We start from the raw sequence: 21,383 nt of genomic DNA on the forward strand, positions 1-21,383 counted from the left end.
AAATGATTTTCTGGGATTCATAGTGTGGGATGTACGTACCTACGGAAATGATTTTCTGGGATTCACTGTGTGGGGTGTACATACCTACGGAAATGATTTTCTCGGATTACCGTGTGGGATGTACATACCTACGGAAATGATTGGGTTTCGATGCCTCGCCCGATCGCACACGGCCCCAGCATGGGTCCTAGGAGGGACTATCCCCGATGATTTCTGGGTCGTGTGGGAAGGACACCCTATCGCACACACTCACTTGGCAACGGTTCCAACCAGCATGGGTCCTAGGAGGGCCTATCCCCGATGATTTCTGGGTCGTGTGGGAAGGACACCCTATCGCACACACTCACTTGGCAACGGTTCCAAATGTCGTCGCGGAAAGAGGTTAAAAACCATTTGTTTAGGACGTCGTTGTACCAGTGCATGTCAAGATACTCATCCGGGGTAGGATGCTAATGATCAATGGGAGGCACATAAGGGCTAAGAATATACTTGCTCAAATTGTATTCATTAAAGATCTCAAGCATTTCATTTCTCCAAGAACCATAAAACTCCCCATCAAGAATAGGCACTCTATGTCTAATACTCCCGAACGTAGACTCATCTATCTTCCTCCAATGGTGATTAAACCAAAGAAATGGAGACCAAAGCTCTTATACCAATTGGAATATCGAGAAGAGGGGTCCAGGGGGGTGATTAGACGCTTAACAAGTAAAAGTGGTAGTTTTTATATTCTTCAAGTTAAGGTTGAGTTTAGCGCATATTAATTGGCACACAATACATTTTACACAAGCATAGCAAGAGTATGGGCAGCGGAAAGAGTAAAGCATGCTAAATGCAAGAATGTAAAGGGATGGGAATTGGAGAGTGCAAACGCAATGGAGACGTTGGAATGTAGGTTTTGGACATATTTGGATAGAGAAAGTGGTTGAGGGTTTTGGAGCAATATCACTAAGCACTTAAGCAAATAGATCATAATCAAAACCTCATCCCGTTTTAATAGTATTGGCTTTCCTATAGACTCAATGTGATCTTGGATCACCAAATCTAAAATGCAGAGTCTTGAGCTTTTGCCAATCCATGTCCTTAGCATTTTGAAGGGGGTTCACATCCTCTTGTCCTTGCCATGCCACTGTTAAACTTGTCTGAAATATACTAGATAAAAATATTGGTCCAGCAAGAGATATGTTGATATTAATTACCAAAACCACCAAGGGAGCACTTGTGCTTTCACTACCCCTTCTGTCACTGGGTGAGGACACCGCAAGATTGGACCTGTTACCAAGCACCTCTCCCACTGAAGATAAATCAATCTAGTTTGCCAAACCAAAGGGATAGATCAGAGAGAAACAAAGCTATAACAATCATGCATAATAAAGTTCAGAAAAGACTCAATTACTTTCAATGAATAATCTGGTCATAAATCCACAGTTCATCGGATCCCAACAAACAGACTGCAAAAGAAGATTACATCGGATAGAACTCAAGAAGACCGAGGAGGACATTGTATTGAAGATCAAAGAGAGAGAAGAAGCCATCTAGCTACTAGCTATGGACCCGTAGGTCTGTGGTAAATTACCCACGCATCATCGGAAGACAAGAAGGATGATGTAGAAGCCCTCCGTGATTGATTCCCCCTACGCAAAAGTACCGGAAAAGGCCTCCATATGGGATCGCGAAAGAATAGAAGCTTGTGGCGGAGTAAAAAGTGTTTTGGGTGGCTCTCTATTGGTTCGGAAATATATGTGAATTCATAGAGGTGGAATTAGGTCAAACAAAGTTGCATGGGGCCCACGAGCTTAGGGCGTGACCTGTGAGCTCGTGGCTCTCTCGTAGCTCTTCTGGCCTCATCCTGAACCTTCTAGGGTCCCTTCTGGTCCAGAAAAAATCATCGTAAAGTTTCGTCATGTTTGGACTTTGTTTGGTATTGATTTTTTGAAAAGCTAAAAACAAGTAAAAAAACAGGAACTGACACTAGGCACTAGGTTAATAGGTTAGTCCCAAAAAATGATATGAAATAGCATATAAAGCATCCAAGATTAATAGGTTAGTCCCAAAAATTGTAGATACATTGAAGACGTACCAAGCATCCTCAAAGGCTCGAGGTCTTTATGAGCAAGCAAGTCGGATGCACCCCCACTTAGTGCATAGGAGAGCTTTCACATATTCATAGCTCTATGTGCATCCTAGTTGCATGGAGATCCCTACTCCTTGCGTTGACATCGATCATAAGGTCATCTCCATTGCCTAATGGTCAGCTGCATTGACTCAAGACTTTCTTCATTTTTGACTTCTCGAAAACCCAACCATTATTATATTTTTCCCTTAAGTGTGAGGCATAGGTTTGCCCTCGGTGTTGTATAAGTAGTTGATCAGTTAAATAATACAGTCAGACAATCTTGCTATTGTACCTTGTATGCCTCTAGTTGGTGTTTTTGAAGTGATCGTTGATGCATGGTTTCTTTTGTCTTTGATCATCATTGATGTGTTCCTAACATAATTTTGACCTTCTCTCTAGACCTTTGGCAATGGGAATTTGGGCTCCACATAAATATTTTCCTCTTTCTGGACCTCCATGCCAATGGAACTAAAGGGATAGCTTGTATCACTCCCTTGCTGGTTAATTTTTGCATGCTTGCACGATGAACATGGATATCACTTTTGGGGTTTGGTTCAATGTAAGCTTTAGAATTGGTAGCGTTGTGTGTGTCAGTGTGGTAAATCTTGGCGATTCCTTTGGTTTTTGTTTCCATAAGATTCAACCATGATACGATCAGTTCCAGTCGTACCGATGACAAGGATGACATACAAGCTGCCTCCAATGTCCGAATTCCCGCAAACTGGCACCAACCCCGTGGGAGGTTTGCTGGCGTCCGGACCTCCGCCACGTATGCGTCAAGAAACGCGGTCCCACCCAAAAAACTCTCCAGTATGACCGCTCCAACCGTCCCTCCGCGAAGAGGCGCCACATTCATGTTGGTCCAGAGTAGACGTGACTGGTCTGCAGTATGTTGGGCATTGAGGCGCGACAGCCAAGAGCACCACCACGCCACATCTGCTCGCATGCTCTCCATTCGCGTTCAATGTCGGCTCAGAGTGATGCGGCCGGACTGGGTGACGGGACGGCTTCCTACGACATTACAGTCGGTTGCTTGCATGTTCACCTACTCGGCATTGAACATGCGCGATGGCCGAGAAACCCACTCTGGGCGCCCACATTCAAACCGGCACTTCACCTAGATGGCACCCAATATATAAGCATGGTCGCGCATTGCAGAAACCGCCTTCGCTTCCATTCGTCCTCTGCTCACAACCTTCCTCCCTTCGATGCAATGACGGCGAGCGGCAACGAGATGTGCAAGTGTATCGCGTCGGCGCAGAAGCACGAAACGGCGGGCCCTTGCAAAAGGCTAGAAGGCCCGATGTGCGCGTCGCATACATGCTAGACTGTCATTGAGTTCGCTAGAGGAGAGTTCGAAGGATGACAACCGAAAATTGGAGGAAGCGTCCAACAACGAGTTTGAGTCCACGCCGGTTGCCGGCTTCGCCATGGCGCATGTGCGGGTACACATCGGGGCCGTCGTAGCAAAGGACAGGAGCGGGAGCAGCCTACGCCGCCGGTCTCCACGTTTAGAGCTACAGGATGAGAAGCAATAGAATCTGCAACTCGTCGAGCAGCACTGACTTGTGGAGGGCCAGGTCAAGGGCGAGCGGGTACACATGTAGTAGAGAATCCAACCTTCATGGATGAGCAGTCCATGTGTAGCGCCTGCGCCATCCGCTGTGAGTGGTGGCGGCTGCACGTCATGGAGGCTGTGAGTGGTGGCGGCTGCACGTCATGGAGGCAGAGCGTGACCCCCTGTTCGAGGAGCTTGCAGCGGAGGCGATCGCAGACGGGAACGCTGCTCATGTCGACAACTCTGCATCGTTTCGCCAGGCCGCAACTACCACTAAGCCGGGCCGTCACGTCTATCGTGGACCTCACCTCGACGGGCGACGTCCACGACCACGACACTGATGAAAAGTAGGATGTGGAAGACGAAACCATCCATGGTCAGGTAATAGTAGGACGTGGGACATCAAAAAAAATTGTCATACTCGCTTTTATTTAATGTAATATGTCAAATTTCTTATTAATTTGATCCAATTTAAATAAAAATTATCCAGTTTGTATGAAATTCATCCTTTTTGTTCAATTTACATTCAAAATACACGCAAATGTTTGGAGGCACGACGTTGGATGCCCAACTACCATATCCATGTCCGTGAACACGCAGACGTTTGAAATACACGTGGAAGTGGCCAACATCGGTCGAGACGCAATCATTATACTCTAGTTGGGCACTACTTCCTCCATCCTATAATATAAGATGTTTTTGCAAGCTAACATAGCTTGCAAAAACGTCGCAAAAACGTCTTATATTGTGGGAGGGAGGGAGTAGTTCCCAACTAGTCTCGTAGTATCGCAGTATCACCTACGGACCGGTAGCACCTGATATTTTTCCAGTTGGGCAAAGTCCTTGTAGGTTGTTGTCGTTGCATGTGTAGTGTTGTAAAGCCGAAAAGTGATGTGCTGGCCGCTCGGCTCTTCCTCTCTTACAGGAAAAAAGGTACACATCTCCATGGTGTATTCTACTCCCTCCTTACGCACTTTTAAATATAAGCCCTTTTAAAGATTTCAATATATACTGTATATGGAGCAAAATGAGTTTATCTACACTTTAAAATACGTCCATATACATCAATATGTAGTTTGTATAGAAATTTCTAAAAAAAAAGTCTTACATTTAGAAACGGAGGAAGTACAAGAGAAAAGAACATCGATAATTTGTTGTTGTGTTGATCCTAACGTTGGATATATATAAATCCTATAGAATGAAGAAACATCACTCTAGAAAAGAATGAAGAAACGTCACCTGGGCATTTAAAATATGGAAACTCACTTTAATCCACAGATGAAGCATTCATGTGCAAGTTCCAACAGATAATTATCCGATGCATATCAAAGTATCAGGCAGTTAGAACTGAAAAGAAAAAACAACCAGCAGCAAGCAACAATGGCTAGCCTACCACAAATACTGTCTCTTTAATTCTTCTCCTACCCAATGATGAACCTACGTTGGCGGGCTACGAACTGCCGCAAGGAAGGCAATAACCTGCCAACCTGGGCAACCAAGCAGCTCAGCACCATATCTGACCAAGCTCAGCACATGCGCTGTTGCATACTGACTAATTTGTACACCTACAACAAAATGCTCACCAACGATAAGTAAAGTGCAAGACTGACTAAAATCAAGCAGATCGCTTTGGGTGAAGCCACATCACTGAAGGCGAATCATGCTGGTGCGGGGACGGGGATTTCAGTGGCAGCAGGGCTGCTTATTGCATCATATGATCGGTAGACGAAACAGTGCGCATGTGTGTGTCACTTCCATTCGGTTCTGCTGATGAATCCATATCGGCTGTATCTGGGATCGTGAGGGTTCAAACAAGATAAAATGGCATAAGCAAGGGGCATTCTAGCCAGATGTTTACAAACAAGCCAACAAAAGGAAATAATACTCACCAGATGCAGATTCACTAGGCTGGCTTGTAAACGAGGAGCTTCTTCCCAGACCTGCATATGTTTATGTTTGCGTCAGCTGTTGCAAGTAAGGAATGAAACTAACAAAGTGAAGGCAGTATAACAATCTGACATAATGTGCACATGCACTGATGTAGTGCATAGTAACATATACGGTGGCAACACATGATAAATATGAAAATGTAGCTGTGCTAAAAAAACAATCCAACAGGTAATCAAAATCAACAGAAATGGTAAAGTGGACTGAAAAACATCAATTACTACCGAGCTGAAAGGAGGAAAACTAAGCAATGAGCAGTTCCTATTTCTACCATTGAGCTAATCTCGGAAAGATAGACCCATTTTCAGCATTGATGTAAAGGGGGGTTGGCAAGTATAAACACCAAGTACAGCTATCTAAAAGCAGAGTTTTTGTTTTTCAATGAATTAGCCGGTATATGGAAGAAAAAATCACCCAATATTTGCTCGTAAACTATTTTAAGAAAAGGAAAACAAAACAGGAATCTCACCATAACATCTTCTGGGAACAAATAGCAAAATAAAGGTTAAAAGAAACTGTGTGCTTTAGGGAGGGAGGCGAGGTGTATCAGCCAGTTATAGTGAACTAAGCAAATCATCTGAAATGACTAATGATTACAAGGAAACAAACCTGCAGACTGACGCAAACCTTTCACAGCTTCGAAGTTCTTGTATGTATAGCCCACAAAGCTAAGGTCTTTAGAATTAGGAATAATCTGCAATAATGTTTCAAAAAAATGACGAAGAGCTTCGGAGTAAATAAAGAAATGATGGCATGTAGTCTGTTACAAAGGTTGAAATGATGCCTATCCATGGACATCTAAATGTGACCACTGATGAAGATGATTGAGTAACTTGAAGTGCAAAACAAAGGTTTGTAGTTTATTACAAGACAGAAATTGATCCTAGGCATGGACATTAAAAAGTGAAAGAAAAAGAACCCACCCCATCCCACATAGATAAATCATGATTGGCTAGATAGCTACAATAATCATTGCAAAGACTAAAACTCTGCCTTCATGAAAAATGTTTTGCAGTTGCTACACATTCTATGGCAAATTTTGGTGGGCACATACATCATGAAATAAGAAACCGAATAGTTTGGTGATTCTACACGGTCCGTTACTCCTAAGCAGTACTGACAACAATCCAATGATTGCAGGATAATAAATCACTTAATTAGTAGAGCTGGAGTGGGTAGGGTGATGGATAATCTTGATACAGACATTTTTTTTGAGAAAACGCAAAAGGCTTGCATTTCTTTGTATTGAAAAGATAGAGTTTGTTACAGCCTCCTAGAAGGAATGATTACAGGCATGAATCAGTGTACGTCCCAGGTTTGAGGGGGGATGGCACGCAGGGCACGGGCTCCAGCCGTTGCCCAAAGTTTGGCTTCGTCTTTGATCCGTGCGGTCAGAGCGTTGGTCGATGGGGTTGCGCCATTGAACACGCAGTCGTTGCGATGCTTCCAGGTCATCCAAGGGATCAGCAGGGTTGCGGTGGCAAGGCCTTTTTGCATGGGTTGCGGTGTGTTTCGCCGCGCCGAGTTCCACCACTCTGATAGGGATCCCTCGGTGGAGGGCACGCTGCAAGTCAAGCGCAGCCAAGACAATATCTCGTGCCATACTTGCTTGGAGAAGGGGCATTCCAGCATTAGGTGCTGGATTGATTCAGGCGCTTGGTCGCAAAGCGGGCAGCGAGGGGGGTGCGGCAGTCCGCGACGAGCAAGGCAGTCGGCCGTCCAGCAACGTCCCAGCTGGGCAAGCCAGTGGAAGAATTTCACTCGCGGGGGCACCCAGCTCTTCCAGGTGAGCTTCCAAGTAGGGCAAGAGGTCGAGCCATGGAAGGTGGCTAGGTAGGCGGACTGGGCTGTGTAGGTACCTGCCGCGCTCCACTTCCAGAGTAGGCGATCCAGCTCGGCAGTGAGTGTGATGTGCTCGATCGCCTGCCAAGTGAGCAGGTATTGGCCGATCTCGCGGATGCCAAGGGTGCCCTGTATGTCCGATGCCCATTGGTGTGCGTGCAGTCCGTCCGCCGAGCGATGTTTGGGGATGAGGGCGTGCAGCTGTGGCGCAAGCTCCGAGATGGCACGCCCGTTGAGCCAACGGTCTTCCCAGAACAGCGCACGCTGGCCGTCGCCGAGGATCATGGTGGTGGACGCGAAGAAGAAGGCGCGCTCCGCGGCAGTGAATTGGAGGTCGAGGCCAGACCATGCCCTGTTGTCGTCCGTGCGGGCGAACCAAAGCCATCTAGTGCGCAAGGCCAAGCCCGTGCGCTCCAGGTCGTGCACCCCGAGTCCTCCAAGCCGGGTCAGGCGGCAGACGCGTTGCCAGTTGACGTGACAATTGCCGCCGTTCGCCTCGGCGCGGCCAGCCCAAAGGAATCCTCGCTGGATTTTTTCAAGGAGCTTGAGGATCTTTTTCGGCGGCGCGAGCACCAGAAGTTGGTGAATGGGGATCGCGCTCAGCACTGATTTCACAAAGGCAAGGCGTCCGGCCTTATTCATGAGGCGCGCCTTCCAGGTGGGGAGCTTGCCAGCGGTCTTGTCGACGAGGGGTTGCAGCTGTGCAGTGGTAGGGCGTCCAAGGGTGAGTGGGATCCCCAGGTAGGTGATGGGCAGCGCCGCGATAGGGCAGCCATGTCGCCATCGCATCTGATCATTGTAGCCGTGCTCTTCAGGAAGTTGACCCGGAGGCCTGACGCCCGACCAAATAGCTGCAGGATTTCTCGGACGACGAGTGTGTCGTGCGTCGTGGGGTGGCAGAAGAGTATGACATCGTCCACGTACAGCGAGAGTCCGTGGAGCGCGCGGCGAGGGTGTAGTTACTGTAGGACTTTGAGCTCGGCCGCGCGACGGAAAAGGCGCCCCAATGTGTCGACGGCAAGCACGAAGAGCTCTGGTGACACAGGGTCGCCTTGACGGAGCCCGCAGCGGTGCCAGATCGCGGGTCTCGGCGCGCCGTTGAGGAGAACTCTAGTGCTTGCCGATGACAGGAGAATGGCAATCAAACCGAGGAAGCGATCGTTGAAGCCATACCGGCGCAAGACCTCGAATAGGAACGGCCACGACACGGAGTCAAATGCCCGTGCAAGGTCCAGCTTCAGGAGGATGCGCGGGGCGCCGAGCTGATGAAGGAGGCGCGCCGATTGTCGGACAAGTACGAAATTGTCGTGAAGGCTTCCTCCTGGTATGAAGGCGTTCTGAATGGGGCTGACAAGCTCGTTCAACTTGGGTGCTAGTCGAAGGGACAGCACCTTTGCGAAGATCTTCGCGACGAGATGGATTAGGCTAATGGGCCTGTAATGCCCCAGCCCTGCTGCGTCAGCATGCTTTGGGATCAGCGTAAGCAGCGCTTGGTTCAAGCAGCTGAACCTCTTACTCGAAGCGCATATAGCTGCTGGAAGACGCGGACAAGGTCGTGCTTTACGATAGGCCAACAGGAGCGCAGGAACTCTGCGGTGAAGCCGTCTGGGCCAGGCGCCTTGCGCGCCGGCAGCCGCTCGACAGCTTGCCATATCTCGTCTTCGCTGAAGGGGGCGTCCAGGTCATCGAGGTTGGATGGCGCGATGAGGTCCTCGAGGTTGAGGGTGCAATCCCGGGGGTGATCGGTCCCAAGCAGGGAGTGCGCGAATGCCGCCGCGGCCAAGTCTGCTTGGTCAGTTAGAGTTGCGCCCTCAACCACCAGAGTATGGATCATGTTCTTCTGCTTGCGGTAGGTGCACCGGCGGTGGAAGGAGGTGTTCGCGTCCCCATCCTTGAGCGATGCGATGCGCGCGCTGGTGCGCCAGGGTTCGTTCGAGCGAGGCGAGGCCAAGGTAGGCGAGCTTGATCTGCCTACGTAGCCAGTCCTCATGCGGCGTCAGATGTCGCAACTCCTGGGCGGTGTCGCAGCAGCAGCTCACGCGAGATCGCGAGCTGGTCGCGAATATTCCCCACGGAGCGCGCACTCCAGCTCGTGAGCTTGCGTGCGGTGGCTTGCATGCGTCGCATGATGCAGCGGAACGGGTCAGCGTCGTCCACGGAGTGCCATGCGCCCGCGACCACGTCCTAGAATCCCTCGAGCCTTGTCCAATAATCCTCAAAGTGGAAGCGTCGGTGCGCTGGGGGTAGGGGCAAGCAGTCGAGGAGGAGGGGGCTGTGGTCAGAGACGACCGAGGCCAGGCATTGGAGGTAGCAATCGCCGTGCTGCTCCTCCCAGTCCACGGTGCAGAGGACGCGGTCGAGGTGGACCAAGGTTGGGGGCGTCTGCTCGTTCGACCAGGTGTAGCGTCGGCCATTGAGGTATACCTCCTTGACAGCCCCAAGTTAAATTAAATACACAAAATGACAACGTTATGGAATTAAAAAGACAGAGTATGAATGTATTAATATTATCAACAATATCACGTGGTCATTATCAACAATATCATGTGGTCTAAAAGATGAGTAAAAAATGGGCATACAAGCCTGAACATGCTTTTAGAGTAGTTTTGTCGAATCTGATGGTTCATAAATTCATACCTTCCTTGAGGACCCAGAACCTGTTCTTGCTGGAGCGGGATTTACCTGCAGAGAAGAAGGAAAGTGATAAATATAATTTATGCACGACAGAAAAGCATATGGAGCTGAAAGAATGACATATTGAATATGAAACGAAATATTCTTGAAAGTTGGGAATATTTAAAGAAGCAAACCACAGGGTGGGTGCTCGGGTTGTCTTCTGTAATAAGTGCCACCAGGGGGTCCCTGGTCAGTCTAGTTTAAAGGATCAAACACACAGCAAACTAAAGCAAAAGAATTTGCTCACCTCGTCAAACTTCTGAAAATTCTGTGTATCCAGTTCATCATTTACTTGAGGCTTAAATGCCGCCTCCATTTCATAAAGCTTATCCCATTCAACTCCATGAAACCAAGGATGAGCCTAAGAAAAAGAAATTTGAGTGTAACAAACATAACATATGCAAGCAATACTCGGATGGAATCATATGTATGTATGTATGTATGTATGTATGTATGTATGTATGTATGTATGTATGTATGTATGTATGTATGTATGTATGTATAGTTGTGGAAGTAGTAGGGGTGGGACACAAGGGGACGAGTTCGTCCTCTGCATCAAGGCGCCATTGCCGGCGATTAAAAGGGTGGCAGAGATTAGATAGAGAGACTCAGAGGGGTCAGGAATAGAAACTAGAAGACCTGATTGTTATTACAAACAAGGACCTGGTTTATATAGTACCCATTGAACACAAACACAACTCTGATTTGAACTCTCGTCTCACTAATTCCTGGACAGACTTGACAATCCCAATTCTTTTTTCCTTAAGAGTATTATCTGAAACCTAGTCCTGCTCATCCATGTTTCTATCTGTCCTTGTGACCACAGTTTCCGGCCATGCGGCAGGCTCTCCTTCTCTTTCTTTAACTCCCCTTTGATATTTTTTTGCCCCTAATACGAGTCCACAGGAGTACACAACTATATTTCATTTCGTGATATATAGTAATACCGATTTCAGCCAGCCAATTTAGGTACTATTTTGTATATGGATGACTAAATCTGAAAATGTTTTACCAGCATGGATTTTAAGATAACTAATATTTGCAACTGGAGACAGCAGATAATTTTGAGAGACAAATACCTTTATTTGATCTGCTCCTCCACTGCCAATCCTGTGGTCAACATCACATAAGAACCGACAAATGAGATCCTTAGCTTCAGGAGACAACCTTGGATTTTCTGGAAATTTTAAATAGCTTCTCCAATGTACAATCTAGGAAGTAGTAGAGCAGAGTCAGTGCAGTACTTACAACAGAAAGTGGGAGCGCTTATAGAATATGGGTACTCATCTTTCTCAGGTTATTTATACCCAGAAAAAGAGACCAAAATACATAAGTTTACTGTCAATTGTATGAAATTCAAAGACAGGTAGTCCAGAATTTCAAATCATGCCAGCATAGGAGTAATTTAAAGCTAAAGACCAAAGAACTTTGCCATTTACACACTTCCACACATGGGAGAGAATCAAGGCTAGTAACATTTGGCAAACCTTGCAGAGCAAGGAACTACTTCCACAACAACAACAACAACAAAGCCTTTAGCAAGGAACTACTTTGCTAACTATATTTCATCTACCTCATTCGACTAGGGTGATCTGGACCTGAAAATTTGTATGTTCCTGCACAACAACACAAATAGCAAAAATGCGCAGCAATGTTTTCAGTAAATTTAACATGCAGCTAAAAATAAGCTCCATACTAAACTATAATAACTAAGATAATCAAATTAAACCACTACACTACAGTATGACTGTTCTAAAAAATGAATCAAAATCAGTATAACCCTCAAGCAGTAAATATATTGTTATATAATGGAAGTCAATGTGTGGTTAGACTTATAACAAATAGAATATGCCATGAAATTCTCATTCAAAAAAGGAAAAATGTATATCCATCCTTTTTGGTGGGGCTAATGATGATGTGTGTTTAAACACCCTCAGTGGAAGAAGAGAACTATATGATAATAACTCCCACTGAAAAAAAAGAGCTCTATCCCACCAGTTGGCGGGAATCCTATTATCTGCAACATATTCCAACTCACTAGATAATGTAATGATCTTGACCACAAAGACAACTCTCATAAGATATGTTACAAGTACAAGGAAAGGTTGGAATAATGCCACTGCAAAGGTTGCAATTTTACTGTAAACTTTGCAATGGCATGTCCAAATTAACATGTATACAACACGCAACTACACGGGCTTAACGATTCAGTTATAGATAGATTATTCAGCAAACAAACCTTTCGGCATGTGGTTATTGGATCATCAGAATAGAATGGTGGATACCCAACAAGCATCTCATACATGATTGCACCCAGGGACCACCTGCATGCAAATAAAAAATAAGCAATCATACAACAGTTATTTAAAACAAGAGACAAGTTTAATTTTTTGCCTTGAAGATCAAAACAAGGAATAAAATATGTAAATATGAAATTCTTAACCTACCAGTCACACTCAACTCCATATCCCTTTTTCAGTAAAACCTCAGGAGCAATATAATCAGGCGTACCGACAGTAGAAAATGCCTGAAATTCATTTAAAATGGAAATGTTTGGCTATATTTTTCCCTTTTGAGAAATGATGTTGAGAATTTATGCCCACGGAATAAGGAAAAAGAACAAATGGAGTTGTATGTAACTAGTTGGATGCTCGATATGGTAAGCAAGCACGCACCAATTTTCTCCTGTTCTTCTGCCAGTGCTGAAGCTGTTCATTTGGACTTCTCCACCTTCTACCATTTGCTGTATCAGGGAGAGAATAATCGATATCCATGGACTCCCTAAGGTTTTCATCAGTCATAGGTTCATCTTCATTCAAGGTTGACAATTTGGTACAGTCAATTGGCTTGCATAAGCCAAAATCTGACAACTTCATGTGTCCATTCTTATCGAGAAGGAGATTATCAGGCTTAATATCCCTGTAAGGACAATAAAACAAAAATAGATTTGAATAAACATATATAGAATATAGCATATGCAAATAAGATTCGGAAGTATGTGACCTGTGGATGTAATTATGTTTATGAATAGACTCAATGGCAAGAACTGTCTCAGCAATATAGAATCGAGCCACATTTTCAGTTAAGGTATCCTCTCTCATGAGGAGGGTCATCATATCACCTCCGGGAAGGTACTCCATGATAAGATAGAGATACTCAGCATCTTGGAAAGAATAGTATAGCTTCACAATGCAGTGACTACCAACTTCAGCCAGCAAGTTTCTTTCAGATCTAACATGCTCCACCTAATAGATGTAAAGAAAATATTAGTTCCAACAAGAAGAACAGGGCAAACTAAACTTACTTAAAATTCCCATAATAATAGTTGAAAATATTCAATTCAAAGCAAAAATGAATAATCTGGGAACTAACATACAAAGCCTCTCACATTAAACAATAGTTCATGAAAACAACAGTACATCAAAAATTGTATTGAGGTAAAAAAAATTGTAGAGTAGAAATATAACAGCTGACCATGACCGACAGTCCTACTCTACAATTTGAACCACGTGTTATCTATAACATCCGTGTCACAGTTATAAAAAAGGAATCCACGAAAGGCAGTCCTATACTCTTACTCTACAATCTCATCAAATAAATTCAGTCAGAACTTAACACACAGGTCAAGATACAAGCCATTTTGAGTTCTCTAGCATGGCATCTATCATTGTTATTTCTTACATGACGAGACTGCTTTGGTGGCTAGCATCAAAATATATCAAAACAAAAATGTTCTAACATATCCACAAATATTAAAAAGAAAAGAAAATGCAAAACAAGCAGTACAGTACTCTTAGCATACCTGACCCTTGACAACCATTTCAGACTTCTTTAGTTTTTTCATTGCATAAATATTACCAGAGGATTTATCCCGGCATAGTTGAACCTATCAGAACAACAAATCAAGTTATCACCTACAGGGGTCAGCAGCTCCAGCATGACAAACAGTTGTACTTTACACATCAGGAATTTTAGAGCCAATAGATCTAGGAAATGCTACATGCAACCAACTGGCGCCGCCAGTATTGGCGTTTGCATACTATGTTTATTTGGCAAATGCCAACTATTTATTGAGCAGATACAATTGAATTGAAAGGGATTACAAAATATGGACTGCCTAAGTGACTCAGAAAAGCATGCTTGCAGATACTGGAAGATGCAAACCTCCCCATAAGCACCTCTTCCAATGATGGTGAGCAGCTCAAAGTCATCCACACAAATTCTATGCCTTTTAAGTCTCATGTATTCAGTCTCCTTCCTCTGCAACTCCTTTATCAATTTTATCTGCTCCTCCCTAGGAACTTGAGAAGAAGCTAGCTGTTGTTCCAAAATCAAGCGTCTGCAATTGTACAATGGAACCCAGTTTCTAGTATCAATAGAAATAAAAGCAAACGACAGTGTGTGATAAGCTTGTCACTGTAAGCAATAAAAAGGCAATGTTTCCAAATGATGGACCCAAGGATGAATATATGCTCCCTACAAATTACGAGCGCAAAAAGATGACAAGAAAGAGAAAGATTCCATTCACATTTAATACAACATATAGTCTAGACTTTGGTAGTTGAAACCAGGATTAAGACAAATTAAAATAAATGTATTTAAACTAGAATGAGTGAGATTTCAAGAGATATTTGGAACGCGTGTCTATTGAGTTGATTGGGTCATTGCTTGTGTTCAGCAGTGTGCGGCTCTGTGAAAGCATTGATCCTTGCTTGTGGAGCTAGCTGCTGGTTTCCTTTGATTGGGTCAAGGGGATTTGCTATTCGAAATGAAGATGTAGGTATAGTTGCAGGAGGGCATGGACAGGAACAAAGTTCGCATTTTTGTCGCTTTTCCATTTGAGTATGTGACGACTCGTAATTTTTGTACTTGATTGATGTGCACAATTACATTCGAAATAGTGTGGTTTGTGATTGTTTTGGTTTTTATCTTCGAAGAGAGTGCTAGAAAGCTATGTGTTGATTTTCAGCTCAACGTTGAGAGTAGACAAATTTACATTAGTGTGTTCCTAGAGCAGGAGTTTTTTTTTTAAGTTTCACCTGGGTGGGTAATCCCGCAAGCACAAGGCTATCGAGAGGAAAGAAAGTCACGCCAGGCCATAGAGAGAGGTCGGAGAGAAAGAGTTTCGTGTTACATCCTCAACAGTGAGGTTTTGTTGACGGAAAACTTTAGCATTCCTGGCATCCCAAATTAAGGGTAGTCAGGATCACGGGCACAGTCATGGTCGCGGGCAGCCCTGCCGGTGGTGTTGTCTCCCAAATGTCTTCCAAGGGGTTTGTAGCCCGATGAATTCCTGCCTTCTGCCAGACTCTGGCTGCCGTGGGGCAGCGGACGAATAGATGTAGGCGGTCCTCTGCATGGGCCATGCACATCGGGCATGTTGCGGAAGGCAGAAGGTTTTTGTGGTGCAGGTTGAAGCTTGTGTTGAGGCGGTTGAGATGCAGAAGCCAGCCACAAACTTTGCAGGAGATATATCTAGAGATCGGCAATTTGACAGCATATGCATAAGGAAACTAAAATAGAGTGACACGGATGTCTTTAATAGGAATGTCACCATAGAATTTTAACTTTTTACTTATAACATATGCATAATACGTGGATCGCTCTCAACAAGTTTTCTTTTTCCTTTTTGTGGGGACTCAACTTCTTTACTTGAAGATACAAACCCAGTCAATGAAAAGTATCAGAGATTTCCAAAATGTTGCCTAATAAACTTGGATGGAGGGAATAGCTTTTATTGGCATTGGCAGTTAATACCAGCCATTAACTTATTCTATGTGATTAAATGTCTGCTTGGACGAGGCTAAAAGGCACCAAAACAATATTCTTATTGAGCACTTCAAGTTCGCACTTAATCTAATTTCTACTGCACAAATACACAATGTTTTTCTAAACTCCCAAAAATGTGCACAATGTTTCGTCTCTTTTGTTTGTTTAGGCTTTGATCAGGCACTTGTATCTGTTTTGTTTGTGCCATCGATTGACTAAGTGTAAGTAATGCGTCAAACTCATCGTCTAATGTCAAGTTAGTCAAGTGCAAATGTGCGCTAAGTCCCACCACAATGGCCACCCACCTACATGCACACATGACAGAATCCTGGCTCCACCCACTATTGTCGAACTCCTTAAAACACATTGCTATGTCCAGTTGACAATTGTTAAAACATGCCACTAAGGGCATCTCAAGGCTTCCACAAAAAAATCCCCTACTTGTCTGTCCTTCCTCCACTCTCTTTTTCTCGCTAAGTCAAATTTGATCAATGTTCAAACAATTGGAAGATAAATTGTGCATGACAAATGACAAAGAATTCAAACAAACTTCATAATCCAGATCCAACAATTCAAACAAAAGCAACCGAATGAATCAGTGCCAACCGCCATTTGCATAGCATGCAATGATTCCACTGCGCATTTGGTGAAACCACAACGCCGCATCGGCATCCAAGTCTTTAGCCTTGACATACATGACCTTGGACTCCTCACACACCGTCTGAACTGCAAGCCTCTTCTACTCAATGTCAACCTTCTTTGCTTGCATCTCCATGAACTCTTTAAACCTCTCCTCCTTCTTTTCCTCCTTGAGCTCATTGTGTTTGGCACTTGCCACCTCGTTCTTGTCCATGATATCCTCCCACTTCTCCGACATTTGGTCGCCCGATTGCACCTTGCCCTCTCGGTCCCCCTTGAACTCCACCGCTTGTTTCACCAACTTCATCCATTTGGGAGGTTGCGCCACTTTTGGCGTTTGCGGCTTTGAGTAAATTGGCCAAGTCACTCCATTTGATTTGGCCATTCGACTTGATTCAACAATGATGCATGGTGAATGGCTTACCCTCGATTTTCTTGGACAGTGGTGCCGCGAGGCCGGCTAGAAAAGCAAATGAATCACATGATGAAAAACATTGCGACATAGGGCAAATAAATCATATGATGAACTTTATGGGAAGCGAAGCTTACAAGCTCAACGATACCCATGCCACTTGGACCCATGACACTAGGTGCTCTGTTCTTGATTTGGGCATATGCACCACAATACTTATTCCGATGATTGAAGGAGTTCTCACTCCAATCACCGATTTTCACCACATGATACGATGGGTAGTTCTTCATGCCATAAAAGAACTCACACACCTTCCTCAATAAGGTCACACCCCTTTGCTCAGCACCGACAAATGGATCAACGCTATTGCCCAACCAAGCCAAGCAAAACAGCTCGTCCTCCTTGGTGGTGTATACAACTCCCCTCTTCGCTTTCTTTGCTTCCATCTCCGGCGCCGGCGAGTATTATTTTTTCACCCCTCCGTTCGTTTGACCATCGTTGATCATGGACATCATCACCTCTTTGGCCGTTGTCGAGCTTAGGAGGGGGAGGTCCACTGAACAGGGTTCGAGCGCCTGCAGAGAAGCTATCCTCCGGTGGTGTATGCTGTGGGATGAGCCGCAATGACTCGGTGAAGTTGTAGCCGATGTTGAGGTTGATGATGAACGGGAGACCAGAGTGGGTGGAGGTGGGGGACTGTTGTGAGTCCAGGCTATAGTGGTAGGCAGGGGCGCCGTGGGGCGACGCGTGTGCAGGCACACCCGGCACAGCAGCATAGCTTGCAAGAGGAGCTCATGCTCACACCGCCGCACCGGCCCCTTGCGCCTTCTCTCTCGTGCGGCGCTCTTGCCGCTTGATACTCTCCGGATTTGGCCGACGTGGGTGCTTGCGACGGTAGCACCTCGAAGATGTTGGACAAGGTCAAGTTCATTGGGCCAGAGAGATTCATTGCGGCGGCAAAGGCCAGTGGTGGTGGTATTGCTGCTACGGCGGTGGCCGAGGTGGTTTTGGTAGCGGCCTCGGGGTCGGGCATGGAAAGAGAGAGGGGTGTGGGATGGGGAAGGGACTGATTAGGGTTATTGGCGTGGATCCAGGATGTCAGATCTGACGTGGCAGACGTCCGGACTCCCTACTCCGCCAGGCTAGGATATTCCAGATAGTCCGGCTCAAAATGGGTGCCCGCGTTGGACGGCTAAAAGTGTATGTACTAGACAGGCCGAACATTTGCAGCCGGATTGGGTGCCTGACTTGGAGATGCCCTAAAACCCAACTTACAACATGTCTGAGCATACCAACAGGCAAACCACCCCCAAAAAGTAAAGACAGCACTAGTGAGCATGGAGCAAGAAACTCAGGTCTGCACGCTGCAAACACCAATATGTCAAGACAAATTCTCCACATAAGCAATCAGACAACACAAGCCCTTGTTTTCTTCTAGCTACAATCCAAGAACCGCATTGACAAAGGATGCTCAGCTCAACGGGAGCAATGAGCAACAATTCAATCCAATTAGCAGATACTCCCTCCGTCCCATAATGTAACATGTTTTGACACTACACTAGAGTCGAAAAACGTCTTGCATTATGGGATGGAGGGAGTAACTATCAACCATCCAAAATCTCTCAGCAAATCAGCACGCCCAACCTACACCGTAATTGGACGTCCCAAAGTTCAAAGATAGGCCGGTTCTTCTCGTGGCTGGCCATGCGGAACCGTTGCTGGAATTCAGACGCGCGCCAAGGACTCCCACACCAAACTACGTGCCCATTTTGCAACCAACAGGTCGAAACAATCAACCACATCCTCCTCACATGTGTCTTTGCGAGAACCTGTGGCTATGGATTTGGAGCGCTCGCGACGAGCCAAACCAAACTCCAGTGGCGGACGTGGAGTTGGTGGAGTGGTGCACCATGCAGGTTGCGGCTCAATGCTCACCAAGAGACCTAAAGGCGATTATCACGCTTTGCTTATGTGAACTTTGGAAGCACTGTAACACCATAGTGTTCGACGGCGCATCCCCATCCCATCAACTAGCCTTGCGGAACATTAATCATGAAGGACGAACATGGAAATCAGCGGGTCTATTAAAGGGTGACTTTGAGTTTTTCTTCGGTGGTCTGAGTAGGCAGGCTAGCCGCGAGTAATCCCATACTAATGTAACTATCTTGTGGTGGCTAGTGAGAGCCTTGTAAATCGGTTGTAAACCTTGTGGAGGGTTTCTTCACCCCTTTCTTCTGTAATACTCCCTCCTGTCTCAAAATAAGTGTCCCAGCTCACTTATTTTGGGACGGATGGAGTATATGATATGCACACTCGTGCATATTCTAGAAAAGAAAAGGCTCAAAGATGGAGTACTTCACAGTACAATCTACAGCCACAGTCTAGAACAAACTACCCTAAAAGTCGCCGAATTACCAGCTAGACATGCAGCGGAAACTACAGAGGACAAAAGTATAAACCCCCGAATCGCTGAGATATCCCCAATCCCTCGATCATCCCGACCCCCCGAGATCCAGGTACACCCGCACGCGGCCGAATAGACAAAATCGGGAGTTTCAGGACGGGGATGGGAGGCCGGCGGTACCTCTCGTTGCGCTCCCGGAGATTCTTCATGCGCTCGCGGTAGTCGTTCTCGATGATCTTCTTCGCAGCCGCGACGCGCTCCATGGTGCGGCTGGACCCCACCGCCTCCTCCGCCAGCGGCTGGCTCCGGCCACCGCGCGCCGCCGTCTCGCTCTCCATGCTAACGCGCACGCCCGCCCGCGGCCCCGCGACCCGGCTCTGCTTCTCGCTGTCGCGAACTCGAAATTCTTTTAAAATTGTTTTCTCTTTGTAGTGCTAGTAATGGTTTCTCTTGGCTTCGCCGACGCGGCTGCTTCTTGTTTGGTTAGTTTGAGGTTAGAGTTTAATAACCTGGTCTTTTTTAGTGGAAGACTACAGGCTGGAGACAGCTTTTCTTTCTTTTTTAATAATAATAATAAAACAGGCTGGAGACAGTAGTGACTAGTGAGTAAATGGAGCACACCGAGCTTTATGGCAATTTTACACGATTGATTCGGAAGAAAAGGCAATTTTGCAGATACTATTCTATCTTTTCTTTTCCTGAAACACGATAGCCCGTTGTATTTTATTTTTATTAAACAAGAGGGTAAGGAAAGACATGACTGCATTAGATATTTCTGCAAGGACTTGTCAAGGGCACGTCTAGGTGTGTCCTAATTATTGCGTATCTAAGCGACTTCAACAAGTATAAAAAAGAAAAAGAAAAAAATATTTGCATATCTTGTTAAATGAAGGGATTTCTATTTATGTGCCCCTGGTTGCTTAGTTGTGCTCAGTTTTGCCCAAGACAACTAACTTTGCTTACTTTTGTCCTCCCCTCCACCATCAGCTCACAGAAGCCCGAACGTTGCACTGCCATTTGGTCAAAGTCTTTGATCGCTCCCTCTCGACTAGTTTTTTTTGTGTGTCTCCTCCTGACTAGTTGGGCGGCTTGATATCCTAACATGTGGAGCGAAGGCAACTTACTACAGGTGGGGCTTAGGCAGGTGGACGTCTCTCTCTCTCTCTCCACATTTCGAACAACCCGTACCCAAGTCGTTCCCCACACAACCGCCGCTGCCGGTGGAGCGACCGTAGAAAGGCTACACCGCACGTACGCCTCCCCCCCCCCCCCCCCCCCCGAAACCCCTACTGTTACGCCCTCGATGTGGCTATATCTCCCACGTGTCGAAGCACGACTTAGAGGCATAACCGCATTGAAAGCAATGTCACAAGTGAGGTAATCTTCACACAACCCATGTAATACATAAGGAAAAAAGATACATAGTTGGCTTACAATCACCACTTCACACAATTACATGAATAAAGCATTACATCATCCAGATACAATCAACGTCCGACTACGGAACCAAAATAAAAGAAGGCTACCCCAAATGCTACACAGATCCCCGATCGACCCCAACTAGGCTCCACTACTGATCAACTGGAAACGGAACAACATAACGAACACGATCTTCCTCGAGCTCCTCCTTGAGCTCGGTTGCGTCACCTGCACGGTATCATCGGCACCTGCAAGCTGGTTTTGGAAGTATCTGTGAGTCACGGGGACTCAGCAATCTCACACCCGCGAGATCAAGACTATTTAAGCTTATAGGTAGGGTAAAAGGTATGAGGTGGAACTGCAGCAAGCGACTAGCATATTTGGTGGCTAACATACGCAAATGAGAGCGAGAAGAGAAGGCAAAAGCACGGTCGAGAAACTATGATCAAGAAGTGATCCTAGAACAACCTACGTCAAGCATAACTCCAACACCGTGTTCACTTCCCGGACTCCGCCGAGAAGAGACCATCACGGTTACACATGCGGTTGGTGCATTTTAATTAAGTTCAACTTCAGGTTTTCTACAACCGGACATTAACAA

The 21,383-nt window shown here is 45.8% G+C and overlaps 1 protein-coding gene across 2 annotated transcripts; it reads right to left on the reverse strand.

Annotated features, from left to right (window-relative positions):
- Positions 1-4,914: 4,914 nt before the first annotated feature.
- On the reverse strand, positions 4,915-19,860 carry LOC123040968 (serine/threonine-protein kinase 38-like). Of its 2 annotated transcripts, none has more exons than XM_044463685.1 (13): positions 19,544-19,860; positions 14,318-14,478; positions 13,942-14,025; positions 13,143-13,384; positions 12,815-13,058; positions 12,587-12,666; positions 12,379-12,463; positions 11,219-11,350; positions 10,387-10,500; positions 10,101-10,145; positions 6,231-6,315; positions 5,564-5,614; positions 4,915-5,465 (listed from the first exon to the last, which is right to left on the reverse strand). In XM_044463685.1, exons 2-13 carry the CDS (start codon positions 14,348-14,350, stop codon positions 5,377-5,379), a joined length of 1,284 nt encoding a protein of 427 aa, XP_044319620.1. In that variant the 5' UTR covers positions 14,351-14,478; positions 19,544-19,860; the 3' UTR covers positions 4,915-5,376. The 2 variants fall into 2 exon arrangements, with proteins under 2 accessions (XP_044319620.1, XP_044319615.1); XM_044463680.1 differs by having other exon boundaries at positions 14,304-14,478.
- Between the last annotated feature and the right edge of the window lie 1,523 nt (positions 19,861-21,383).

The sequence above is a fragment of the Triticum aestivum genome, chromosome 1A (genome assembly GCF_018294505.1).
Source record: "Triticum aestivum cultivar Chinese Spring chromosome 1A, IWGSC CS RefSeq v2.1, whole genome shotgun sequence".
Lineage (NCBI taxonomy): Eukaryota > Viridiplantae > Streptophyta > Magnoliopsida > Poales > Poaceae > Triticum > Triticum aestivum.

What these genes read in the sequence shown, in the direction of transcription:
- LOC123040968 (XM_044463680.1), bottom strand. Translation starts at nt 19,701, where the DNA reads ATGGAGAGCGAGACGGCGGCGCGCGGTGGCCGGAGCCAGCCGCTGGCG. An exon ending in GAAGAGGTGCTTATGGGGAG is followed by an intron (nt 14,026 to 14,303) that starts GTTTGCATCTTC and finishes TTGTTCTGATAG; the next exon opens with GTTCAACTATGCCGGGATAA. An exon ending in GCCTAGTGAATCTGCATCTG is followed by an intron (nt 5,466 to 5,563) that starts GTGAGTATTATT and finishes TCACGATCCCAG; the next exon opens with ATACAGCCGATATGGATTCA.